Source organism: Tupaia chinensis, unplaced genomic scaffold (genome assembly GCF_000334495.1).
Source record: "Tupaia chinensis unplaced genomic scaffold, TupChi_1.0 Scaffold000234_1, whole genome shotgun sequence".
Lineage (NCBI taxonomy): Eukaryota > Metazoa > Chordata > Mammalia > Scandentia > Tupaiidae > Tupaia > Tupaia belangeri.
Window position 1 is genome coordinate 2495779 of NW_006159712.1, and position 26295 is coordinate 2522073.

General features: G+C 41.7%; 1 protein-coding gene across 5 annotated transcripts in view; it reads left to right on the forward strand.

The window, feature by feature from the left end:
- The window catches only part of SLIT3 (slit guidance ligand 3), a 782476-nt gene that overhangs the window by 161587 nt on the left and 594594 nt on the right, over window positions 1-26295 (forward strand). For all 5 annotated transcript variants that reach the window (XR_003549377.1, XM_027771828.1, XM_006148363.3 and 2 more), the window contains exons 2-3: window positions 7787-7858; window positions 15708-15779. Coding sequence is in view for 4 of the 5 variants with exons in the window: in XM_006148363.3 (XP_006148425.1) it covers window positions 7787-7858; window positions 15708-15779 (144 nt within the window). In the remaining variant the exon portion in view is untranslated. The remainder of the gene's footprint in view (window positions 1-7786; window positions 7859-15707; window positions 15780-26295) is intronic.

Consider the following 26295-nt stretch of genomic DNA (forward strand, 5'->3'; position numbering starts at 1 on the left):
GCAGAATGAATACAAGGAAGGGTATGAATATACATGTGCCAAGATAAGGACAGCGGTTTGTCCTAGAAAATGTCATTTTTGTCTCATTTTTTCCATTGTTGTTCTGAATTCCTCTTCCTCGCTGCCCCACCCAAGGGGTCAAACAGATGTGAAAATACCACAAAGCTCCAAGTCAGCATAACTTTATGATTCACTGATTTGGGTGGAAAAAAATAATGCAGGAGGTTACTATGGCGATGCCTGTTTATGGAGGCAACATGGCAGATGATAAGCAACATAGTGGAAACCAGACATGGGCCAAAACAGCAAGAAAGCATTTTCCCCTTCAGTTCGCAGAGGGGCTCAGCACTCCCACTGTCCAAACAGGAAGAGTGCCATCTTGACTGGATTGTGGAGCAGCCATGTTACTAGGAGCGTGCCTTTGCATTTTGCTTTCTTTAGGACATGGGCATGGACATTCTCTCCTGTACTATTTATGTATTTGTGCATTTATGTATGCCTTTTTTTTTGTTTGTTTGGTTCGATAGATAATCTGACACAGTAGAAATGGCCTACCACTGTAGTGGTAGATGGGCAGCATGATGTGGAGGCTTTTGGGTAAAAGCGTGTCTTCTGCATTCAGAGAATCTGAGTTCAAATCCTAGCCTGGTCACTCACTGGTGTGGGCCCTTGTGGCAAGTTTCTTTATTGGTGAAGCTAGGATGAGAGTGGGGCAGGCCAAGCGTCAGCCTCCTCATGTGAAAATGGAGTAATGGTAGTACTTGCCACATATGATTGTGGTCTAGATTAGAGATAATGAACACAAGGGCCTAGGTACAGGGCCTGCTACATAGTACAGGCTGAGAAATGTCAGTTCTTATGAAGGCTGATCTGCAGTATCTTTATCTGTTGAAGGAAAATAATAATAATACCTCCAGGAGTTCAGCAGATGGTGTAATAGTTACATTGCCAGACTCCCATGTAGTCGACTATGGTTCAAATCCTAGACCTGGCGACTTAAAACTCACGCTGGGCATATGTGCGTGTGTGCCCAAAATCCCAAGAGGAGAATGGAGGAGAAGGGATTGCAGCGTGGCCATCCCTGCAGAGGAGGTGATTTCTGTCTCTCTGTCTTTTTGGCAAGTGCACGCACCCTATAGCAAAAATCTCTCTTAAAAAATAAGAATACCTACCTTTTAGAACTGTTGCAAAAAAAGATAGAAGACTACTGACTCAAAGATACGGCATTTGTCAACATAGAAATCTATAATAGATAGTTCCCAAATTTCAGTGGCTCATGAGTTACTTTTTTTTTTTTTTTTTTTTTGGAGAGGTTTTCGCTATAGGGCGCGTGCGCTCGCCAGACAGACAGAGAGAGACAGAGAGACAGAAAGCGAGAAATCACCCCCCAGGGAGGATGGTCATGCCGCAATCCCTTCTCCTCCATTCTCCTCTCAGGATCTTGGGCACGCACGCACATGCGCCCGGTGTGAGTTTTAAGCCACCGGGTCCAGGACGCGAACCACAGTCAACCACATGGGAGTCCAGTGACATAGCCATTACGCTAACTGCTGGTTCCCATGAGTTACTTCTTGAACATGTCTGAATCTAATGTGTGTAAATGTGGAAGCAAAAATGGAGAAGTCTCTGGTCATTTAGGAATTCAGACTCGGAACTTCTATTTGCCTTGGAGTTCTCCACTAGCTACTGAATCCAGCCAAGATGAGGAAAGAGAAAGAATGTGGATTGACATAGAAGTTTTATAGCTCCAGCCTGAAGAAAGCATATATTACTTTTGCCCATGTAATATTGATGAGCACTTAGTCACACAGTTGCACTTATATGCAAGGAAAGCTGTGAAATGTAGTCTTCCTGTGTGCTCAAGACAGGAATAATGGTTGGTGGACGATTTGCCAGTCTGCCACAAGAGTCAGTGAATGGGGGAACCAGCAGTTAGTATAATGGCTATGTGCTGGACTCCCACGTAGTCTACCGTGGTTCGTGTCCCGTACCTGGTGGCTTAAAACTCATGCTGGGCGTGCGTGCGTGCGTGCCCAAGATCCTGAGAGGAGAATGGAGAAGGGATTGCGGTGTGACCATCCCCCCCTGGGGGAGAGATTTCTCGCTTTCTGTCTCTCTGTCTCTCTCTGTCTGTCTGGCGAGCGCACGCACCCTATAGAGAAAACCTCTCCAAAAAAAAAAAAAAGAATCAGTGAATGGTAATCATTATTGTAGTTCGTAATGTAATACCATAGTGATTCCTGTGATATCCTTAGCCTCACTTGGGATGGGGGAGGATTCCGAAGTATGCAGTGTTTTACTCTTTCTAGCCTGAGAAAAGGGCCAGATCTCACTTCATTTCCAGAATGACATGGGTGCTTTTGGCCTTTGTAAGTCTTCCTGGGTCTTATTTAATAGTGTTGGAGGTCTCAAGGGTGGCAGGCAAGTCTCAAAAGGATTTGCCATTGAGAGATATGAGAATGGGGTTCCATTGTTAATGGTAAACTAAGTATTCAGAAGATGGCTTTCTCCTCCTTTCTACTACTCTATTGTTCCAAAATGAATCATCCCTTAACACACAACATTCTTTTTTATTTATTTTTTATTTTTGTCATTTGCTATAGGGCATATGTACTTATGGGAGAAGGCGGGGGGTGGGGGGGATGAGAAAAATGAGAAAGCATCCCCTGAGGAGATGGCCATACAGCAATCCCTTCTCCATTCTCCTGTTGAGATCTTGGGCATGCACACAAACGCATCCAGTGTGTTTTCTTTCTTCTTCTTCTTCTTTTTTTTTTTTTTTTAGGGAGATTTTTTTCTATAGGATGTTCACCAGAGAGACAGGAAGGGATAAATTATCCCCCAAGGGGGATGGCCACGTTGCAGTTCCTTCTCCTTCATTCTCCTCTCAGGATCTTGGGCATGCATGCATACTGGCATGGTGTGAGTTTAATCTGCTGGGTCCAGGACTCGAACCACAGTCGAATATGTGGTAGTCCAGCTATGTAACCATTAGGCCATCTGCTGATCCCTGCTGTATTTTCTAAGCTACCTGGTTCAGGGCTCGAACTGCAGTCAGCTATGTGGGATCTAGCTGCCTCAACCATCACACTACCAGTTGGCCCAATGTGCAAAACTCTTAAGTACTTCAGAAACTTTTAGTATTATCCCTGTGGGTCAGGATTTCAAGAGTGGGTTAGGTGGGCTCAGGATTTCTAAGGTATAGTCAGGTAGTGGCTGAGTCTAGAGTCTCAGGAGTGTCTGCACTTAATGTATCTGGTTTCCAGGCCAGACTGGAGCCAGGCCCGGGCGCCTCTGGCATCTTCTCTCTCTTTCTCCTCTCCCTCCTTCCTCCTCCTCTTCCCTTTTTTTCTTCCTTTCTTCCTCCATTTTCTCTTCCGTCTCTCATTCTTTCTCTGATCTTTTCTCATCGTCTCAGCAACATGGAGCTTTTGGGTCTGTTTTTTGTTTGTTTGTTTTTATAATGGCAGCGCAAGGCTCTGATGCAAGTGCTGAGAGAGAGATGGGGAGATAGAGAGACCCTGTTATTGCCTCCCCTAACCTAACCTCAGAAGTTCTGCAGCATCTGCTGTGATCTGGGTTTTCCAGGCTATCTCAGAGGCCTACTCAGGTTCCAAGGACATAGGCACACACTCTTACTTCTTGATGGCAAGTGTGTTCAGGAAAGAAACTGCAGATTTCTTTTGAAACCTCCACACACTCCTTCCCCACATCTAGGCACTGTCATTGCTGCCCCATTTACGAATGCCCTACATGGGACCACATTGCTCGCTAATGGTTGCAAACTCTTCCTGGGCCAACATATTCCAATTCCCACAGAGAGAAGGGTGAAGTTTTGCCCAAATCCAGAGGAGCCTGAGCAGAACAACAGAGCTTGCAGATGGGCAGAGCAGCCTCTCCTCAGTATCAGTTTTAACTTCTATGTATAGTCAGGAATGTTTAAAGCCTAGGCTATGTGTTCCTCATGGTTCTGTGGTCCTTGCAAGTAGATAAGGGTTACAGAGCATGAAGGCTCAGAGAGCTTAAGTAACGTGTGCAAACTCAGCTGAGGCTGAGGGGAGGGAGTTTGGACAGACTTTTAACCAGACTTTCATCACTTCAAAGTCATGTGTTCCCCGGCCTTCTCCCTGGCAATGTGATGTGGGGACAGAGACAGACAGCTGAGTTCAGTTGAAGGAGAGAGCTCCTCCCCCCACCCCACCCCCCACCCCCCGGCTCTCTGCATCACTCTGCACCCAGATACCATGGAAATTGGTGTCACAGGAATGCTGTGAGGGAGAGACAGTGCGAGGGGTAGCTCTTGGTGCTGTCACTCAATTTATTGGCCATGAAAGGTACCCCTCTTTTCACCTGTAGGGAGATAGCACACCAATAAAAAGTCTCTTACGTATCCAGGGACTCTTCTGAGTCACCAGCTTTGGGGAACGGAATAGTCAACTTCTCTTGGGAAACCAAGATTTCAGAGTGGAGGCTGGGGGAGAGGAGCACTTGAACTAATCGCAGCATAATAGCAGCCATGGCTGAGTAGTACCAAGTGTTGGCTAAATGCTGTGTATGCACCATTTCATTTAACCTCATGAAAACTCTTGAGGTCAAGATTGTCCTTGTCATTTTGTAAATGGAGAAACTGAGCTTCAGAGATGGAGTGCACTGCCCTCAGGCCACTCAGTAAGTACAGGGCAGGGGTTCAAACTCAGGACGCTTGCCTCTGAAGCTCGGGTTCCCAAGCACTGTCTCTGTGCCTGGGCCGACCATGGTACCACCCCCACCCTCAACCCACCCTGTCGCGTCTTCGGCATTTCAACAGCACATCGTGTGCCCCTTCACATAATAAATATTAATTGAAAATATTAGTGCTGCAGCCACTAGCACAAGTTGCTGAGGCACCACGCTGTGTCCTGGTAATTAAATCCTTAGTTGCATTGTCATATTCGCAGTTTTCAAGGTCCCCAAGCATCCATCCCAGTTCAGATGGGAGACAAGAAGAGTGCTTGCCATGATTAGGAGCGCCCGCAGAGTCCTGTGTGTCTGCTGGTCTGCAGTCCCCGCGGGCAGCCCTTCATTTCCTTGTGGTCTCCTGCTCTTCCTTTACCAGCATTCACACAGTCTGAGAAGTATAGATCCTGCTCTTGGCCCTCATAGGCTAGTTCAGAAACCACACAGATGGCTGTCTCAGGTTACGGAAAACTGATGAGAAAGGAGGCTGCTCAACAACTCACTTGATTTTTATTTCAGCACTATTTCTTTTTTTTTTTTCTTATAAGTTTTATTTATTTCTTCCCAACTTCAACACCCACAGGCATGCAACAGTGTCTTCAGACCACAGTCCACTCCAGCCTTAGCCAGCCAGAATCACTGGTGCTCACACAGGCCCCTGGTGTGCTCAGGGAGCCCTTGGGATGTGAACCAGGACCTTCCCTCGTGACTTTAGCAAAGTGCTGCATTACTGCTATGCCACCATGGCTGGCTGAATTCTGTATTATTTCTGACATCAGGATAATAATCTTTCCACAAACTTGATGTTTTTTCTCATACAAAGTGCTAGTATCTGAAAATTGTTCCCTGTTCCCTGTTCCTTTTATGCAGCAATAGAACTTACAAGTCTTTCTGAGGCATAATTGTGGGATAGAAAATTTAGGACCCAATTAAGAAAAATCCAAAGAAGAGAGGATTCAGTGGTGGAGACCTGTCATTGGAACATGGCCACTTAATATATAAATATTCTAGGCTAGTACGTGGCATGGTAGTTAAACAGCTAGATCCTACATGACCAACTGCTTCAAGCCCTGGACCTGGCAGCTTGAGAAACATGCCAAGTGTATGTGCACGTGTGCCCAGAAAGAGAATGGAGAAGGGATTGCGTTGTGACCGTGCCCCATGGGGGAGGGGTTACTTTCTCACTTTTTCTCTCCTCTCTCTCCAGCAAGCACACATGCCCTCTGACAAATTTTTAAAATGTATGTATGTTTCAGAGTTAGCAAAACCGGTGTACAGATCTGCATTGAAACCATGAAAATTTCTCATAAGGACGGCATAACATGTAGGGATTTGCTCAGCATACGTTGACATTCATAACATATTCATGGTCCCTGTTTTTGTGCCTAGTATTCTTAGATTATTTTGGTGAACATGGTGTGTATATATATATATATAACTGTGCATATGTTCATTAATTCCTGTCTTTGGTTTTGCCTAACCCTGGTTTTCTACCATGTGTGGTTCTTTCTCCACCCTTATCCGAATACCATCAACATATGACTTCCAGCACCTCCTTAAATAATATTAACATAAGACTTCCAGCATTTCCATGGCAGATTCTTCTCCTTGGGCCCATTTTCAGGAACTTAAGTCTATTAATTGAAATAGGAGTAATCCATGCAGCTGCCATAGTTATTAATGTATGAGACTAGCGATAATTAACTCTACTATGTCAGTCACATACTGTACTATGTTGGGCTATGAAGTTAAATGCGATATGGTCTTTGCCTTCAGGGAGTTTGAAAACTAGCTAAGAAAATAGACAATTTTTTTTTTTTTGAGAGATTTTCACTGTAGGGCACATGCGCTCGCCAGACAGACAGAGAGAGACATAGAGACAGAAAGCGAGAAATCACCCCCCAGGGGGGATGGTCACGCCGCAATCCCTTCTCCTCCATTCTCCTCTCGGGATCTTGGGCACGCACACACACACGCCCGGTGTGAGTTTTAAGCCATCGGGTCCGGGACACGAACCGTGGTCAACTACGTGGGAGTCCAGCGACATAGCCATTACGCTAACTGCTGGTTCCCGAAAATAGATAAATTTTGATGCCAGCAGGTGGTATGGTCGTTAAAATGCTGGATCTCACATGGCCAACTGTGTGGGTTGAGTCACAGACCCTGCAGCTTGAAAAAAAATGCCTGGTGTATATGTGTGCATGCCCAAAACCCCTAAAGGAGAATGGACTAGTAGGGATTGTGGCATGGCCATTTCCCCTGGGGGGTGATTTATTACTTCCCCCCTCTCTCTGTCTTTCTCTGTCTCATTAGTAGGCACATGTGTCCTATGGAAAAAAGCCTAGAAAGCAAACAACAAACAAACACAGAGAGGTTCATTTTATATCTAGCTATGTACCAAAGTTGGTTAAAGTTCTTTTGGTTTCAAGTGACAAAAAATCTAACTTAAACTGTTATAAACTAAAATAAAGGGGTAACAGGCCCACGTTATTGCAAAATACGGAAGTATCTCACTTCAGGCATGAGTGAATCCACACACTCATGTCAGTCTCCTTTCATCTTTTGGTCCTGGAAAGCCTTTCTGTGGTGGCATGATGGCTTCTGACAACCCTGAGCAGCTTAGAAACCAAAGTGGAGAGAGAGCTGCTGGGAATTTGAGTCGTTATACATGTGCCTGAAACAATTTCTGTGGTCAGAGGGACTGAAGATGCTTATATGCCCACTCTGGAGTGAGTGCTCTTCCCTGGAGCTGGGGAGGGGTCAGCCTTACTTATATGGCATGATCTAAGAACTGGGGGAGGGGAGACTTCCAAAGAAAAATTTGTTACCTGAAGAAGGGGCCACAGAAGCCATGCAGTTAAGTATAACAGAGCTCTGCTACATACATAATGAATAACTTATTCCATACAATATCCTTAAGGTTAGTTGGGCATTACTCAAGGGATATCATTAATCATTGGAATTGCCTTCTCCTTGACAAGTAACGTCCCTCCAGTCCAAGCCAGTCTGGGTTGAATAAACCATAAGTGTAACTTGCAAAAATCTAACCCAAATTTACTTTCCATTGCAGTGACCTGGACAGAAATAATATCACCAGGATCACTAAGATGGACTTCGCTGGGCTCAAGAACCTCCGAGTCTTGTAAGTAGCAGATAATTTTCCAGTGCATTTCATTTTCAGCTTTTCAGCCTTGTAGAAATGTTCCACTGCCCTCACATCACACCCTGAAGCACCAAACAATAGGCATTCACCATTCTGTCACAGAAAATCCTTCATTACTGTATGCAAGTACTTACAGGTGTCACATTCTGTCTGGATGCTGCTGACCAGTCTAGATCAATGGAAGAACTCAGTTCTAGTAACAAGGAAAACAGAAGGCTATAAATGAATAGATCATTATGCCGAGCTTCTGGGATGACAGCAATGTCAGATTGACTTACCACACTTTCCTTCCATGGAGATTATAATTTCTTCTCCAGTCTGAGCATTAAGAGAGCAATCAGGACAAAGTTATCTTGTTATTTAATGAAGAGTAGAAGAGGAGGGAGGGAGAAAGTCAGACAGTGTCAGAACCCTTGCTGAACACCCAGAACTGCTTACACTGGTAGCAAAATTTGAGATGGGCATTGATGTGATAGGGGAGCAAGAAATATCAGTTTTCGTTGCTGAATATTGAACACTTTTACCCATCCTTAAGTCTATGAGTGATGCTTGTCCAACGGAAAGTCTAAGACATTTCGAGGTACAAGATGGGTGAAAGGATCCTCTTTAAATCTTTACACACTGGTTGCTTTTGACCCATTCGTGTGCCTACAGACCTGGGTGCTTTGGCCACTGCCTTGTGCTTTGTGTCATGGAACTTGGCTAAAAAATTGTTACTAGAAATAATGCTAAAGTTTTGGTACCTACAGCCACCACCTTCTTTTTACTAATAGTCTTGTATAATAGAAAGAATTTTGTACTCAGGACAGGAAGTACCAAGTTCTGATCCTGACTCAGAATTAACTGCCCACGTAACCTTGGGCCAATCACTGCACCTTGTAGGGCCTCAGTATTCTCTGTAATAAAGGGAATGAATAGTTGAAATCTTAATTCTCCTAGTTACACATATAATACTTTGGTTATTCTCACTACCACTTGAGATGCATTGCTTTTATAATGTTGTTTTCCTGATTGAGAAGTGTTAGCAGTAATGATGATGATAACAACAAGTACATGGTACTTTCCATGGACCAAGTGGAGTGTTTGTTATGTAGGGGTAACATAAGAGGTCGGCATTATTATAGACTCCTGTTTGCAGCAAAGGAAAGAGCAGCACAACTAGGTTAAGTAGTCCTAACTCCACATTGCAGATAATGGAAGGTAGCTAGAACTACAGTAGAACCCAGGCTACTTTGTGTGTGTGCTTTTCTAACTCTATGCAATGCTGCTTATATTTGCATCATGGAAAGCGTAGAAAACCAAGGCAGTAATGGCCTACCCATCTTGTAAATGCAGCACCAATACACAGGGTCTTACCTGAGTTTTTCTGAGCACCAGTGTGTGGTGCTTCAAGGATATGAATGCTGGGCCTCCAGCTAGATGCCCTTCCATCCATCCTCTGTGTTCTCCCATCCTTGGCCTCAAATACTCTTTTCAAAACCACCTGCAGAGGAAAGACCCACCCTGTACCAAGTCTTTCTTCTGTCCTCACCACCCATGGGTCTGTCAAGTGGCTGGAAGCTCCAACAAAGTATGCATAGATCAGAATTGAGAATTAAGAAAGGGTGGAATAATTCTATAGTTCAGATTTAGGGTGATATTTATTCATTTATTATTTTAGAGGTTTTTGCCTTAGGGAGTGTGTGCGTACCAGAGAGAGAGAGAGATAGACAGTGAGAGGGAAAGTGAGAAATCATCCTCAAGGGAAGATGGCCATGCCACAGTCTTTTCTCTGTTCTCTTCCTGGGATCTTGGGCATACATGCACTCATACCCAGTGTGAGTTTTAAGCCGCTGAGTCTGGGACTCGAACCATGCTCAGCCATGTCGGAGTCCAGTGAAATAACCACTATGCCATCTGCTGGCCCCAAGTTTTAGGGTGATTTTTTAAAAAATAGTTTTGTTCATTTCTTCTGTGAGAGAGAGACAGAGAGAGGTACCCCAGCAGGATAATCTTTGTAATCCGTTATGTCCTTCACAGTAGCCTTAGCAGCCCCAGATCATGGGCATGTACACTCCTGGCATTACAGGGAGGCCCTGGAATGTGTAGAAGAGACTTTCCCATGTAGGCTCGGTGGCATTATCATTGTACCACCATATGGCCCAAGGGCGATCTTTATTGAAGAAATATAGGCAGTAACTTTTCAATCCTGCCCACTTGCCAGGTGAAAAACTGACATTCATTTATCTTCTCTCTTCTTTTTTTCCCCATTTCTTCCTCCTGTACCTGTGAGTTATTTCCTCTCATACAAGTCAGAAATTTTACCTAATTCTTCATTTTCTAACAAAGTCAAAAACAACACTTTGATTTTCTTATAATTACTTCAGAAAGACGTAAAAATTCCAATTTTCATATCTGCTTTCTACAAATATAAAGTTTAACATAATCACAAAAGATCATATTAATATCCCCTGGATGGTCTACAGGATTCCTTTGACTGCAGTTTATCTTTTCAGTTAATTGGTGCATTCTTCTCATTTTGATAAGCAGTGCCAAAAAGCCTTCCTTTGCCCCTACTTTATAGACTCTGTTGATATATTGTGTTTCATTATCTTTATTATCAACTCAAAGACAATCCTATTCAAGTGGCCTTTTATTACTGTGAAAGAATCTGCTAGGTAGAACTACTGAAATGCTTTCTAACTAGCACCAATAAAGTGGACATTTAACCATATTTTCCCTCAATCTTTTTTCTTTTTTTCTTTTTTTAGCTAAGTAACCTAGACAACTATCTTTTCCAAAAAGCTCTCATCACAACTTGGCACTTTCTCCGTATCTGTTTCTTATTTACAATTTACAGAAAAGCCAGAAAGGAGACAATCATCGTGAATAATTTGAGATTGCAACTGTTAATATGGTGCAGGTGAATGGGCCAGAGAAGATACAATAGAGATTGGGGAACTTCAATCTCACTCTGGGGCGGTGTTCCTGAATGAAATTCATTCAGAAGAAAACATAAGAACCGCTCATGACAGCTCATTCTCCCATGGGGTGGGAGTCGGACAAGGTCTCTTCTGGTGGGATCGGTTGAGTTCCCTTTCTCAGTAGTCTGAGAACTCTGCTGCACACACAGTGTGGGAGCCAGCTCTTACCCAAATGGGATTAATAAGAGAGTTAAACTCTGCCTCAGCCATCATCATGTGGGGGTGACCTCTGATTCTGATCCAGTGCTAAAACTAAAGAAACCGTAATGCCAAAGAGCTGAAAATGAACACAGTCCATGTCCTTTAACTCAGAGTAGACACCAGCCACAGGCAGTGCTCCCGAAGTGTCCCGCCCTTCCTGGATTGCCTGTCTTCCTGCATCTGGTCGGTTAAATGAGGGGGTATCAATGGCTCTCCTGCATGTTTCTGGCTTGCCTCGTAGCCTAGAAGTCTAGATGGGAGGGTCATAGCCCCTTCATTCACTGATTCTTTTATGCATCAAGTAGTGATTATTTAGAGCCTTTAAGTGCCACGTACAAGGCTGGACTCTGATAGATCCAGCAAGTAGATCCCAGAGGGCCCTACTTGCTTTGCCCATCAGGGTCTTGATAGGAAAGAGGTGGCACTCAGGGAAGATGAAGAGAGCTATGTGGAGAGTTTACCAAAGTGCAGGTAGGGGTAAGAGAAACCAAGAAGTGGTGGTGCCGTTCCCAGCCGCTAGTGTCAACAGAAAGCCATCACTGACCCCTGGATGTGAGTAGTGACAGAGAATGGTTCCCAAAGCCCAGCTGATAGGACCTGTGTTCTTAGGTAGAAGAACACAGTCAACCTGAACTGACTTGGTAGGGAGGGAAGGGAGCAAATCCCTAACTGTGTTCTTGTCCCATTCTCTGCTCTCCTTCTGGTGACTCCCATTGGTTGAACCCAATAGGAGGCCAGAGGTCAAAGAAGCTTCTTTTTAAAAACTGCCCTGGCACATGTGTGAGCACTAGACACACAGAGAGAGGGAGGGAGACAGAGTGAGGGCTCTCTCCCCCAGCAGGGACTGGTAATACTACAGTCCTTTTTCCATCTTGTCAGGACCCTGAGCACATGAGCACATGCTTGGCAGATTTTCTCAAGTCACTGGGGCTGGAATTCAAACCTGGTCAGCTGTGTGGGATCTGGCTTCCCCTGTGCATTGCTTAACTGCTGTGCTATAGGACCGGCATCAAAGAAGCTCCTAGATGAAACCAGTAAAAGTCAGTTTTCCAGGCCCAGTAGATGGCACAGTGGTTACATTGCTGGACTCCCATGTGTTTGACTGTGTTCAAGTCCTGGACTAGGCAGCTTGAATCTTATACCAGGTACATGTACATGCATGCTCAAAATCCTGAGAGGAGAATGAAGGAGAAGGGATTGTGGCATGGTCATCCATCTGGGGGGTGATTTCTTGCTTTCTGTCTCTGTCTCTCTTTCTCGCTCTCTGACAAGTGCACATATCCTATGGCAAAAAAACTCCTTTTTTTCATAAAAAGTCATTCTTTCATAGCCTGAGCAAGGCAGAGAAGGGAAGATAGCTTATCCAGATATATTTGCACTTCATCTACTCCCTTTTTTGAAAGAAGCTAGCAGTGTTACATGAATTAGTACAGAACTAAGATTCATCTTAAGAATCTGCAAGTCAGGCTCCTTCAGAAACCCCAGGGGAGTGTGAGACTCAGCTACCCTAAAGTTGGTCCTTGTTATAATTGGGAGATAATGATGATGGCAAGTTTTGTGACAGATGGATGATTGATAGTCAAAATCTAGCTGAGCAAACCTCAGTCACTAGTATTGAACTGGCTCCTTGTTTAGCAAGATGTACTAGTATGAGTCTATTAGCATTCTGAGGCCCTTCTTGCCATATGGCAGAATGGAAAACAAGAGAAGAGAAGGGAAAAAATATTTATTAAGTCTCTAATTGTACTTCAGATTCTGAGCTTGGTAATTTGCTTAATTTATTCCCATAAAATTATGCAATGTTTTATTTTCTCTATTTTACAAATGAGAAAATTTATGCAATGTTTTATTTTCTCTATTTTACAAATGAGGAAACTGAGGCTCAGGGGGATTGATTGACTAACTTGCCTGGTCTTACACTATCAGCTAGTGAAAAGTCAGAATGGGGATTCTATACCAAATCTGGAAAACACACCAGACTGGGACTTAGAGGAGCCACCCCATTAGCTATATGATTTTACTTTATTTTAATTAATTAATTAATTTTTTTTGAGACAGACTTTTGCTATAGAGCATGTGCACTCTCGTAGAGACAGATACAGAAAACGAGAAATCAACTCCTGGGGGGATGGCCACGCTGCAATCCCTTCTCCTCCATTTTCCTCTCAGGATTTTGAGCACGCATGCACACGGACCCAGTGTGAGTTTCAAGTCACTGGGTCTGGGACTTTAACTGCGGTTTACCATGTGGGAATTCAGTGCCTTAAGTACTATGCCACATGCTGACCCTAAGCTGTTATGACTTTACATACAGATAATTTCTCCTTAGGCAAGTCTCTTACCCTTTCTGTTCAATTGTTTCCATATCTATTAAGTGAGAAAACTATGAGGGCAGCCTATGAGGGCCAGAAGTAACGTAAGTATGAGAATCAGAGTGGATGAAGGACTGTGGCAAACTAGGGAGTCCGGTACCCTGAACTAACCAATACTCAGTTTGGGACCAACTGATAAACATGAAATCTCATTTTTCTTTCTTTCTTTCTTTTTTTTTGGAGAAGTTTTTGCTATAGGACGCGTGTGCTTGCCAGACAGACAGAGAGAAACAGAGAGACAAAAAGCGAGAAATCACCCCCAGGGGGGATGGCCACGCCGCAATCCCTTCTCCTCCATTCTCCTCTCGGGATCTTGGGCACGCACGCACACGCGCCTGGGTGAGTTTAAGCCACCAGGTCCGGGACTCTAACTGCGGTCGACTACCTGGGAGTCCAGGGACATAGCCATTATGCTAATTGCTGGTCCCTGAGATCTCATTTTTCAAAAGGAATAGGGGCTGGCAGGTGCTGTGGTAGTTAAAGGCGCTGTGACTCCCAGGTCAAGTCCCAGACCTGGTGATTTGCTCTCTCTCTCTGTCTCTGTCTCTCTCTCACTTTGTCCCTCTCTGGTCAAATTAAAAAAAAAAAAAAGTAAATAAATAAAGTTAAATAAAATTTTTTTAAAAAGGAATTCTCTCTCTCTCTCTGTGTATGTGTATAATATCCTGATTTTGTTTGTTTGTTTGTTTTGGAGAGGTTTTTCGCTGTAGGGCGCATGCGCTCGCCACACAAACAGAGAGAGACATAGAGACAGAAAGCGAAAGATCACCCCCAGGGGGGATGGTCACACCGCAATCCCTTCTCCTCCATTCTCCTCTCGGGATCTTGGGCACGCACGCACATGTGCCCGGCATGAGTTTTAAGCCACCGGGTCCGGGACACGAACCGCGGTCAACTACGTGGGAGTCCAGCGACATAGCCATTACGCTAACTGCTGGTTCCCAATATCCTGATTTTTAACTCTTCGCAGTGAATTCACAAAAATATAAAACATCATTGAGCCCAAACAAAATGCCCACCCTGGTAGTCAGAAACTTCATGAGTCCTAGACTCGTCTTTTCCTTGATACAAAATCAGTAGGTGCTGTACCCCAAGGTATTTTCAGGTTTCCATTAATTTTTTTAAGCATTTGTTCAGTGGCTGCTGTGCTAGGCAGCTGTCTGGGATGGGGTATGATGATGAGCAGAAGTTCTACCTTCTTACCCCCTAGGCATAGTGGGGAAGGAGGATATGAAAAGCAAGCACACAGGCCCAAGTTTTAAGCCTGAGAAGTTCAGGAGGTTATGAAATGCTTAGGAATAGAGGACTGAGATGAAAGGGTCATTTGAAATTAAGACCAGCATCCCAAGTCCACTTTTCTCCTCCTCCTGCCATCTTCAAGAACTTGAGGGCACCTCTCCTCCTACCTGACCTAGAGGAACCCATAGCCCTTCCTGACCACCTTGCAAAGAAATGTCCTTCAATCATAACTGCATCTCTTAAGTCCCTTTCCACTACCAAGTGCAGTCTACGTCATTTCCAGCCCAAGGTCAGCTCCAGATGGAGGCTGTGCAGCTTCCTCATGCCCCTTTCCTACTCTTCAGTTAATCCATTTTAAGCTGCCATTTTTTATAAGTTAGGGAAACAAATACTTCATTGTATGCTCAGTTCTTAGAATATGCCACATGCACAAATCAAACTCACTTACACAAAGTGTTTAGGATTTTTAATCACCTGCTTGGAGGACTTAGGGGGTAAGCAAAGCTTGTGGCTGGGGGTAGGGAAGTTGGACCATCATCATGAGGTTGGGATTTGCCAGGCCCTGCATGAGAGAAGGTCCCAAGGCCCAGACTTTCTTAGCCACAGCCAGCTGTCTCACAATCGCTTTACCCTTCTACCAGGGTGAGCAGGAAAGGCCCTTTTCAATGAAGTATTTTTGAATCCTTGGAGGAGGGAGCTCTGAGAGAAGAGACGCAGAATATATGTGTGGTTTTTATAAGGAGCAGCTTTTACCTCTTCCTTTTCTGTGCAATATCCTGCAGTGCTTGGGGGGACATTTGCTGAGAACATTCTTAAAATAGAGGCATGGAAACCAATCTGTCAGGTAGAAGTGTGCAGGCGGTGAAACCCTGGTTACCGTGACACCACACTGAGATGTGAGCTATCTTGTCCTACCACAATGATCCCTGTTGGAGGGGCCTGGGGGGTCATGGGAGGGGTCAGGCTGGGGGCCATCCCTGCTTGATTTGAGGCCCAGTGTAGGCTCCCTGAGCCCAACTTTGTCCTTGACCATTGCTGTCTCTGTGGTTCTAGGCATCTGGAAGACAACCAGGTCAGTGTCATCGAGAGAGGCGCCTTCCAGGATCTGAAACAGCTGGAGCGATTGTAAGTACATCCTCCTTTCCTGAGATGTGTTTTTTGTGTGTAAATTGGCCTTTTGACCTTGTTAAAAAGAAGTCTTCAATGTTTAATAAAATACTCACTATTGTATTTAAGACATAATTTGTTGAATATTAATGAGATACCAAGATCCACTTAAACTCCTTTTCTTTAGAAAATGCTAGAATTGATATCTAGGATTTGTTTTTCTTCTTCTCAGGCTTGAGCTCCCTCTCAGTATCTATTCACAGAGCTGGTTTTCACCCAATCCTCAGCTTTCCTTTTCAAAGAGGAGGGAAGTTTTAGTTGTCCCTGTCATGGCAACCAGAGTTAGAGACGCCCTGTTCTTCTGCATGGGTAGCAAACTCGCTCCTCAGGCCCTCTTCTTCCTGAGATTCCTCAGCCCCACTCCTGTGAGAGAGGAAGGACAGGTGAGTGGGCACAGCCTCCAGTGGCCTGGTGTCTCCTCTGAGTGAGCATCAGCCTATATCAGGAAGCCCACACGTTTCCACGAGAGAATACATTGCCAGTGGTTTAAAAATAGGCCACTGTTCTGACTCAATCAGAGAGAGAAAAAAGAGTGGGGATGGGAGACGGATGGAACCTCCATTTATTTTGTTGATGAATGCTTTTGCAGAAAATTCTTGGGTCACTTTGATGAGGGGGGCTGCTTAGATGTTTAAGTGGGCAACTTCACCTTCCCTCAGTTAATCACAACTGGCAGCTCTGAACATCTGGATATTTGCTTTCTGCCTTCTGAGCAGGGCTTGTCCTCAGGAGCTCTTAGTCATGCTGGTGGGCGGCTGTCTTCAGTGCTTCCCTCTGTATCCTGGTTGCCCTGACATTTCAGCCCTTCTGCAGTTGGGGGATGAGGCTGCACCAGCTCACTGCTCTGCCAGCTTACCTAGAAGAACTGTGCTCTGTTTGCTTGTCCTGTTGCCCCATCTTATTTACAGATGGGCTCGAGTAAGTTGGCGTGTCTGCCACCAACTGGTTAGTTTGTGTATACACCAATCTTTTCCTGTGGAATTATTCCTTCTGGGGCTACAATGAGAAGGAAGATCTTCCCCTCATGTTGATTAGTATTATTTAGCAAGATGCTTTACTCCTTCCTTGTCTATGAACTGTTTCATTTATTGTTCTCCTTCGGGGTCAAACCTCAGCATATGTTCTGCTGTCATTGCTTTAAAAATATGACATTTATTTCTTACAAGGGAAAAGAGTTATAAAAATAGTGATTGTTGTCCCTGTTTACATGTTTATTTTCAGGTGTCTTACAACTTAAGTTCTTTTCCTTATTTAGGCCAAAGAAAACATAAAAGTATTTGTTAAATCTGATTTCTTTATGTGAAATATTCATTACACAGAAAGATTAATATATAGCCCTTTTCGAAGAGGCCACCTCTTGCTACTCTTCTGATTAGAAGGGTTAAAAAAAAAATCCTCAATTTGTTAATTTCATGGCTGTTTGGAATGAACTGATTGAGTTTTTGGACATACCAGGAATTATGCCAGTGTTTTACATGCTATCTGTTCTTTTAGCCCTACAAAATTCCTATGAGGTGTTATTACCCTCATTTTGCAGATGAAGAAACAGAGGCCCAGGGAGATTAAGCCAAAGAATTGTCAAGGGGGTAGCCAAGATTCAAAGCTACATCTGTCTGACATCAAAACTCCACTCCTTTCATACTCCTGTGCTACAGACATTAGATGAAGTGTGATCTTTAGCAATGGCCTTGCAAATAGCCTCTCACATACCCATTTAACTCCAGGGAATATCAATGAAATATTCTGGCAAAAGGCTCTTTTCTTTGGCTTGGTGAACAAGGCCAAAATACCAGGAATGTCTGGGGAACAGAAGGGATTACAATTGCAGAATAAACCTGGCAATTTCTCTACTTTGGAGAATTAGGTGGGTAATGCTAACTGCTGTACCAGGTAAACCCTCAAATCTCAGTGACTTAACACAGTAGAAGTTTACTTCTCATTCATGTAAAATCTAGTATGAGTGTTCCTGATAAGGCACCTCACCTCTAAGTAGAAACTCAGGGACCAAAGCTCCTTCTATGCTTTGACTTTAAGTCACTCTTTAAGTCTTTGCTTCAAAGTTACCAATGCTTGTCTGCATCAACCAATAGAAGAGAAAATATCATAAAGAATTGCACTTGGAAGATTTCCATGGGTGTGTCCTGGAAGAAGATCCCTTCCAGTATTATGTACTTGGGCTAGAACTCAGTCACATCACCACAGGAAACTTGTAGGGGAGGGCAGAAAAGATAGACCTTGGTGCTCAGAGAAGTAGAGGAAACAGGCTTAGTTAACAGCTAGACAGTCTCAGCCTTTTGTTGCAAGTGAACTGAAGATGTGCTTGGTCAGGAGGAAAGTCGGAAGAGTTAGCTAGACTAGTATGCACAGCTAAATAGGCACTCTCACTTAAGGCCTTTCAGTGTGTGACACAAAAGGGTGTATATGTGACATTCATCTTGACTACTCTTAATCTGGTTTTGTTTATTTAGTCTGTCCCCAACAGACGGAGGAATGTAGAATGAGAAAATATATTTACTATTAACAACTGAAGAAGTTGCTGACAGGTTGTGCTATTTCTAGCCCTCATTCCTGACTTACTTACATATGAAACATTTATCAAATACTGGTCTAGAATGTAAGTCTCAACAAAAATCAAATTGAACTCTATGGAGCATGTTCTCTGGCAGCAGAGATAATCAAGAAAGCAATAAGAAAACAATAAGTAGAGAATTCCAATTTTTTTTTTTTTTTTTTTTTAGAGATTTTTCACTTAGGGCATATGTGCCTGCCAGAGAGTCAGAGAAAGACAGAGACTAAAAGTAAGAAATCACCTCCAGGGAGATGACTATACCACAGTCCCTTCTTCTCCATTCTTCTCTCAGGACTTTGGGCATGCACACATATGTGCCTGGCATAAGTTTCAAGCTGTCAGGTCTGGGACTCGAACCATGGTTGATTCGAGTCCAGCGATGCAACCATCACACCATCTGCTGGTCCTAAGAATTCCAAAGTAATTGACAATTGAGTAATATAAGTAACCTTCCACTTAAAGACCACATCCCAGTGGAAATTGGAGTATATGGTTTTCTGAGTGTTATTATAATAAATATATAGTACATCACAGTTTATGGGTTGCAGCCAAAGCCATACTCAAAGGAAAATGTATAGTCATTAAGCTATATTATTCAACTTACAGTATATTAATATGTAGTATATATTTTAAAAGAAGGAAATATCATGACTAAAGTGTCCACCTCCCTGAGCATGCAGGGGCTGGGGCATATCTATAATCTGAACTGGCTAGGATTGGGGATGGATCATGACATGGGACCCTGTTTGTGATCCCTGTCTTTCTCTCTCTCATGCAAGAAATAAGTAAGCTTGGAAAATGAAGTTAAGGTAAGAACGACAAAGTAGAAAATAAATTGTTAAGATAAAAGTACATATTATAGAAATGAATATATTAGAAAACTCTAAAATGCCAAACATTTGTTCTTGAAACAATTGATAGAATTATAGACATTGGCAAGAAGATTGATTTACCAACATGAAGGGTAAAAAAGGAGACATAACTATGGATATTACAAACATTAAAATAATGGGAAGCAGATGTTGAATATCTTAATTGCAGTGATTTTAAAGGTTAAATAAAATTGAAAATAGAAACAAGAAGGAAAGGGAGTTTTTCCTATATCAGAGAAATTGTCTTTATTTAAAGTATTCCATTAAGAAAAACCCAGGATAAGATGGCTTCACCAGTGGATTCTACAAACATCTGAGAGAATAAATATGAATTGAACATAAACTAATTTTTTAGAAAAAAAGTACATTTGTCATGTGGCCAGCATATTCTTGATAGCAAAACTCAATAAGGACATTTCAAAAAATATATAAACCAATGTAGTTTGTGAATAGTTATACAAATTTTCTAACAAAATACTAGCAATGTGAATTCAGTGATACATGAAAATAAGGAATACATGAAAATATTAATAACCTTGAGCAAGGCAAGGTTAGTTTAATATTAGAAACACCCCTTGATACAGACATACTGAACAACTAGGACAGCAAAGCCCAAGACACAGAAAACATCTGAGACAAAATTAGTTGGCAGAGTATCCCAATAACCCCCCAATAGATAGTTTTTAGATATTAACGATATCTTATCTGTGTGGGAGAAAGCAGAGGGAAGGCAGTTGAATTTCTTCGGCCTTGAGAATAGGAGATCCCGAAGTTACTGATCTGTACTCCTTAAGAAAAACTGCTCAATCTGAGAAAAGCTGCCAAAAATGGAAACGCATTCTCTTAGGAATTCCTGCTAAGTACAAAGGGACCATGATGTAATAATTGTTGATAATACTCAGCATTCTTGGCTCTAGAAACTCTTTAAACAAACAAACAAACAAACAAACAAACAGAAAAGGCTCTTTTTCTAAGAAAGACCTAGCAATGGTAAGTAAAAACCTGACAGAAGTTGATAAGAACAGAGTCAAAATGGAAAGAATACTTCAACAAAAATATTAGAATTCATTGAAAGAGTCAGATCTTAGAAAATCTGAGGCTATGTTTTTTATTATTTGCACAAAATAAATAAGCGTGAACTCTAGAGTCTTGGTGCCAAAAGTATGGTCATTTCCCACCCTTGCTTCCAAAACTACAGAGAAATTTAATTTACCTAAAAAAATGTACAACCAGAAGATTCTGGACGAAGTTCCTACAAAGGTGTTTTTTTTTTTTTTTTTTTTTTTAAATTGGTTTTCGTTTTCTAGGAGCACATGTGCTTGCCAGAGAGAGACATAGACAGAGAGAGGGGAAGAGGAAGAAACTACCCCCCACTGGAGTAGCATCAAATCACAGTCCTTTTCCCTCCATTTTCCATCCTGTTGGGATTTGGGTCATGTATGCACATGTGTTCAGCATATTTTTCAAGTAGTCACCAAGGCTGGGATTCAGATCACATAGTTGTCCACATAGAATCTGGCTCCTTCATCCACTAGGCCATGGGGCCAGCCCCATAAGACTTTTTTGTTTTGTTTTGTTTTTAAAGAAAAATGAAAATGAATTAGAAGCATAATAACCTCCCTAGAAACAATGAAAACATATAGAAAGAGATCCCCACAAAATAAATGGAAACTATAATAGGATAGTTTGAAATCAGGTATAAGAATTTAGGATTTTATATATTATAAAATAACAACATAAATCTGAATTTAAAAACTTAAAATTAGGGACCAGCTGGTGCAGTTGTTGAAGTGCTGAACTCCCACATGGCCAACCACAGTTCAAGTCCCAGAGCCTGTGCCTTGAGATTCACTCTGGGCATGTGTGCATGCTTGCCCAAAATCCCAAAAGGAGAACAGAGTAGAAGGGATTGCAATGTGGTCATCCCACCCAAAGGTGATTTCTTACTTTCTCTCTCTCTCTGTCTCTCTCCAGTGAGTACATGTGTTCTATGGCAAAACTTAAAAATGAAACAAAACTTGAAAATTAGATGATTAGAGAAAAGTGGGATCTGGAAGGAGGAGTGAAGAACTTAAAAATGAATTTTCGAAAAGTCATTTCAGGGGCCAGCAGGTGGTTCCAGTGGTTAAGGTGGCCAATGGTCGACTGCAGTTTGAGTCCCAGACCTGGCGATGTGAAAATCATTCTGAGCACGTGTGCATGCATGCCCAAAATCCTGAGAGGAGAATGAAAGACAAGGAATAGTGGCATGACCATCCCTTCCAGGGGATGATTTCTTATTTTCCTTCTCTTTTTCTCTTTCTCTCTCTTTGGCAAGCTTATGTGCCCTATGACAAAACTTTTTTTAAAAAAAAAGTCATTTCATAATAAACAGTACTAATGCAATACTGCAGAAAAGAAACAGATTTATAGGAATTAACTGTCCAATTTCAAGACTTACTATAAAGTTACAGTAACCAAGATAAAATGGCATTTGTGAAATAATAAAAACATAAATCATGGAACAGAATGAAGAGCCCAGAAATAGACCCATACAAATATAGTCTACTGACTTTTGACAAAGGTGCAAAGATAATTCAATGGAAAAAGAACATTCAAGAAATGGTGCTGAGACAATTGACTGTCCATATGTAGAAAAATGAACCTGGGCATAGACCTTACATCTTTTACAAAATTTAACCCATAAACCTAAATGAAGAATGTAAAACTATAAAACTTCTAGAAGAAAAGATGAAGGAAAATCTACATGACCTTGAGTTTTAGAATGAGTTTTTTGATACAATGGCCAAAGCCTGGTCCACAAAAGGAAAAAATTAATAAATTAGACTTTAAACATTTCTACTTTGCAGAGGGTACTGTCAAGAAAATGAAAAGACATGCCACAGACTAGGAGAAAATATTTGCAAAATGTATATCAAATAAAAGATTGATTTATAAATATACAAATAACTTTTAAAACTACACAGTGTGAAAATAAGGGCACCTTCTCTACCTAAAAAGGAAAGAAATGGGGGAAAAAAAACCCAAAATCTCAAGCAGGCACTTCATCAAAGATATACACATAGCAAATAAGCATATGAAAATATATTCAACATCATTTTTCTTTAGGGTAATGCAAATCAAACAGTAGTGAGATACTGCTGTATGTGTAAGATTGTCAAAATACAAAAATACTGACAATACAGGGGCTAGCATATGAAGAAATATTTTCTTCCTCTGTCAACAAGAGGGCCTAGAGGCAGTAACAGTGCACTAGCAATGAATATGCCTAGCACCATGGTTTTTGATATCATTCTCTCATAACAAAGCATTAAGGCATCTAGGAATGGGACATGAAATATGTTGTACCATAAAGTAAACACTCAAAGTAAGACATGAACCCTTTAATTTGGGGAATATGTCAAAGGGACATATGAGCAAACTGTAAAAGCTCTTAATGGCCAAAGCTGGAACAATTTGAGCAACCAAATAAATAAATTGCTACTGAGCTGTGACTAAAGTCTAAAACAATTTCCATGAGTCCATACTTACATGAATAAAATATGTGTGGAGAAGAGAAATCTCCTATGCAGAAAAATTCTAAATAATTTGTGGTATAGGTTCTTTGCCCTTTAGGAGGTTGAGTATTACTCTTCATTCCTTAAATATGGGCTTCACATAGTGACTTCCTTCAGAAGGGTACTATATGAAAGGGGGGGAATGGGAAAAGTAGTCTACAGTGGAGGAATCTTACATACCCTACTTCACCCAAGTCATGAAGGTCAATATCAGAAGTGAAGTATTTAATGAAATGATGTGATGAAAATGGCACTTTATATATGTGATCTTCTTCCCTAAAACCTGTAATGTAGTCTAGTCATGAGAATAATATCAGACAAATCTCCACTGAAAAATATTCTACAGGACTGATTGAGTAGTTCTCCTCAAAACTGTTCAATTCATCAGAAACAGGGAAAGTCAGGGGGATTGTCACAGCCAGAAGGAACCTAAAGGAGATGTGATGACTGAATGTAATGTAGTATTTTAGATGGGATACTGAAAAAAAAGACATAAGTAAAAAACTAAGGACATCTTTTTAAAAGTATTGATTTCAATGAATAATAATAGGACAGTTTTGCTCTATTAATTGTGAGAAATGTCCTATATTAATGCAAGATGTTAGTAATAGAGGATATTAGGTATAAGTTATATGGGAACTCTTTATAAGATCTTAACTTTTATGTAAACCTTAATCCATTCTAATATAAAGCATTTATTTTAAAAAGTTGATTTCAAGGCTAGTAGACAGGTATGATGGTTTAAGGTGGCTGAATCCCATATGGCCGACACATTGGTTCAAATCCCAGACTGGTAGTTTAAAAAACATGCCCAGCATATGTGCATACATGCCTAAAATCCTGAGAGGAGAATGGATTGTGGCATGGCCATTCCCCTTGGGGGGTGATTTCTCACTTTCTGTCTCTCTGTCTCTCTCTGTCTCTCCAGCAAGTGCACATACCATATAGCAAAAATCTCTCAAAAAAAAAAGTTTCTACTTGTGATTTTTTTTGACATGATATTTTTAACTTACAATGAGTTGACTTACAAAGGATATAACTCCTTTGTAAGTTGAGGAGCACCTGAATATCAATCCCATCCCTCCTGGGGAGTGAGTTCTCACTTTCTCTTTCTTTCATTCTTTGCCTCTCTCCAACAAGCACAACGCACCACATAGCAAAAACTACAAAAAAAGCACAACGCACCACATAGCAAAAACTACAAAAAAAAAAAAAAGTTGATCTTGAGAAACCCTGCTTGATTTCAGAATTATTAGCAAAAGTTGTTACTTTCTGTACCAAAAATGCATAAATACATATTAATGTAAATAACATTCACGAGCAAACAAATATAATGAATAATGATTGCTTTCAGAGAACTGGTAGATGAAAGGAGTATATATATTTTTTAAATCAGTAAGTAGTTAATGTAGAGGTAAAAAAGAATTTAAGAGAAAGTGATTGATATTCAGATTCTCCTCCACTTACAAAGGGGTTAGAGCCTTTGTAAGTCAACTCGTAAATTAAAAGTATCATGTCAAAAAAAGTCACAAGTTGAAACGTTTTCTAAGAGAGATTTTTTGCTATATGGTATGTGCGATTGTCAGAGAGACAAAGAGACAAAAAGTGAGAAATCACCCCCCCCCAGGGGAAATGGCCATGCCACAATCCCTTCTCATCCATTCTCCTCTCAGAATCTTGATTGGGCACACACGCATACATGCCCAGCATAAGTTTGAAGTCATCGAGTCCAGGACACAGCTATGTGGGAGTCTAGCAACATAACCATCTACTAGTCCCCAGTTTAAACTATTTTAAGTCCTAAGTCCTTTGATTAATGATGAGGTTATGATTTTTATTTGAATGTGCATTGCTTTTGCACCCTCAGAAAGTTTAAGAATCAGCCAGCCAGTGATGTGGTTAGGGCAGCAGGATCCCACATGATGGCTGCATAGTTTGAGTCCCAGACTAGGTGGCTTGAAAAAACAGGCGGGGCATATGTGTATATGTGCCCAAAATCCCAAGAGGTGACTGGAGGAGAAGGGATTGTGGCGTAGCTATCCCTCCTGGCGGGTGCCTCTCACTTCCCCCCTTTCTCTGTTTCTCTGGCAAATGCACATACCCTACAGGAAAAAAGAGAGAAAGAAAGAAAAAGTCTACAAATCATAAGTTGAACCATTCTAAGTTGGGGAACCTATACATGAGTCAGGTAAAGAAGTTCTAACACACTTGTAATAAAAATCTCTGAGGAAGAAAACTAAAGCAATGAAATAAAACAAAACCATTAATACTGAGGATTACACTTTCCCAAAAAATTTTCATTAAATAAAAGAATTTGAATGTTTATCCTGAAAGGACATTGAACACTTAGAAAAAACTATATTCTGGAGGGCCAAAACCAAACAAATTCTAATAAAGCCATTGAATTTCAAAGGGGGAAAAAACTTACACATTCAATCAATTAGAGGCTTAGAATAGAAAAAATATTTTTCAGCATACTTTGTGATGCCAAAACTTTATGCCAAACTACAATGAGTAACTTTTTCTTTTGAGAGATTTTTGCTATAGGGTGTGTGTGCTCACCAGAAAGACAGAGAGAAACAGAGAGACAGAAAGCAAGAAATCGCACCCCAGGGGGGATGGCCACACTGCAATCCCTTCTTCTCCATTCTCCTTTCGGGATCTTGGGCACACACGCACACATGCCCCGCATGAGTTTAAGCCACCGGGTCTGGGGCTTGAACCGTGGTCAACTACATGAGATTCCAGGGACATAGCCATTATGCCAACTGCTGGCCATGCTGATCCCAAAATTACAATGAATAACTTTTAAAGCAAATAAAATGTGATCCATAGATTTTATGTACAGCCATATTGATATTTATGTGTAGTGACTGCAGACTATTAAGTTGTTAGAAAAGTCATGATGCATTTTTGCATAGAAAAAACAAAAAATACATGATGACATAGAAAAAAATAGATGATGACAACCAATATTATGGATATTCAAGAATTCAGGCATCATGTTTCTCATGGAACTCTTGTTCTGGTGTCTGCCAGAGACCATGGTTCTTTATATTAGAGAGATTTTTCTTATAGGGCACGTGTACTCATTAGAGAGACAGAGACAGAGAGACAGAAAGCGAGAAATCACCACCCAGGGGGATTGGCCATGCCATAATCCCTTCTTCTCCTTTCTTCTCTCTGGATTTTAGATATGCACGCTCATGTGCCTGGTTTGAGTTTTAAGTTGCCGAGTCTGGGACTTGAACTGTGGTCGATTATGTGGGAGTCCAGCGACATAACTTAATGCCATCTGCTGATTCCAGAGAATAAGTTTCATACAACCAAAAGACTGGACAGATTTTGGCATAAGTACTGAGGTGATCTGCACTTCCAAAAGTCCCTGGTGGGAACATGTAACTCAGTTTTAGAATTTGCTGGAGTGAGAGTGAAAGTGAAGCACTTCCTATGATCTGCCATACTTGCTCTTTCCC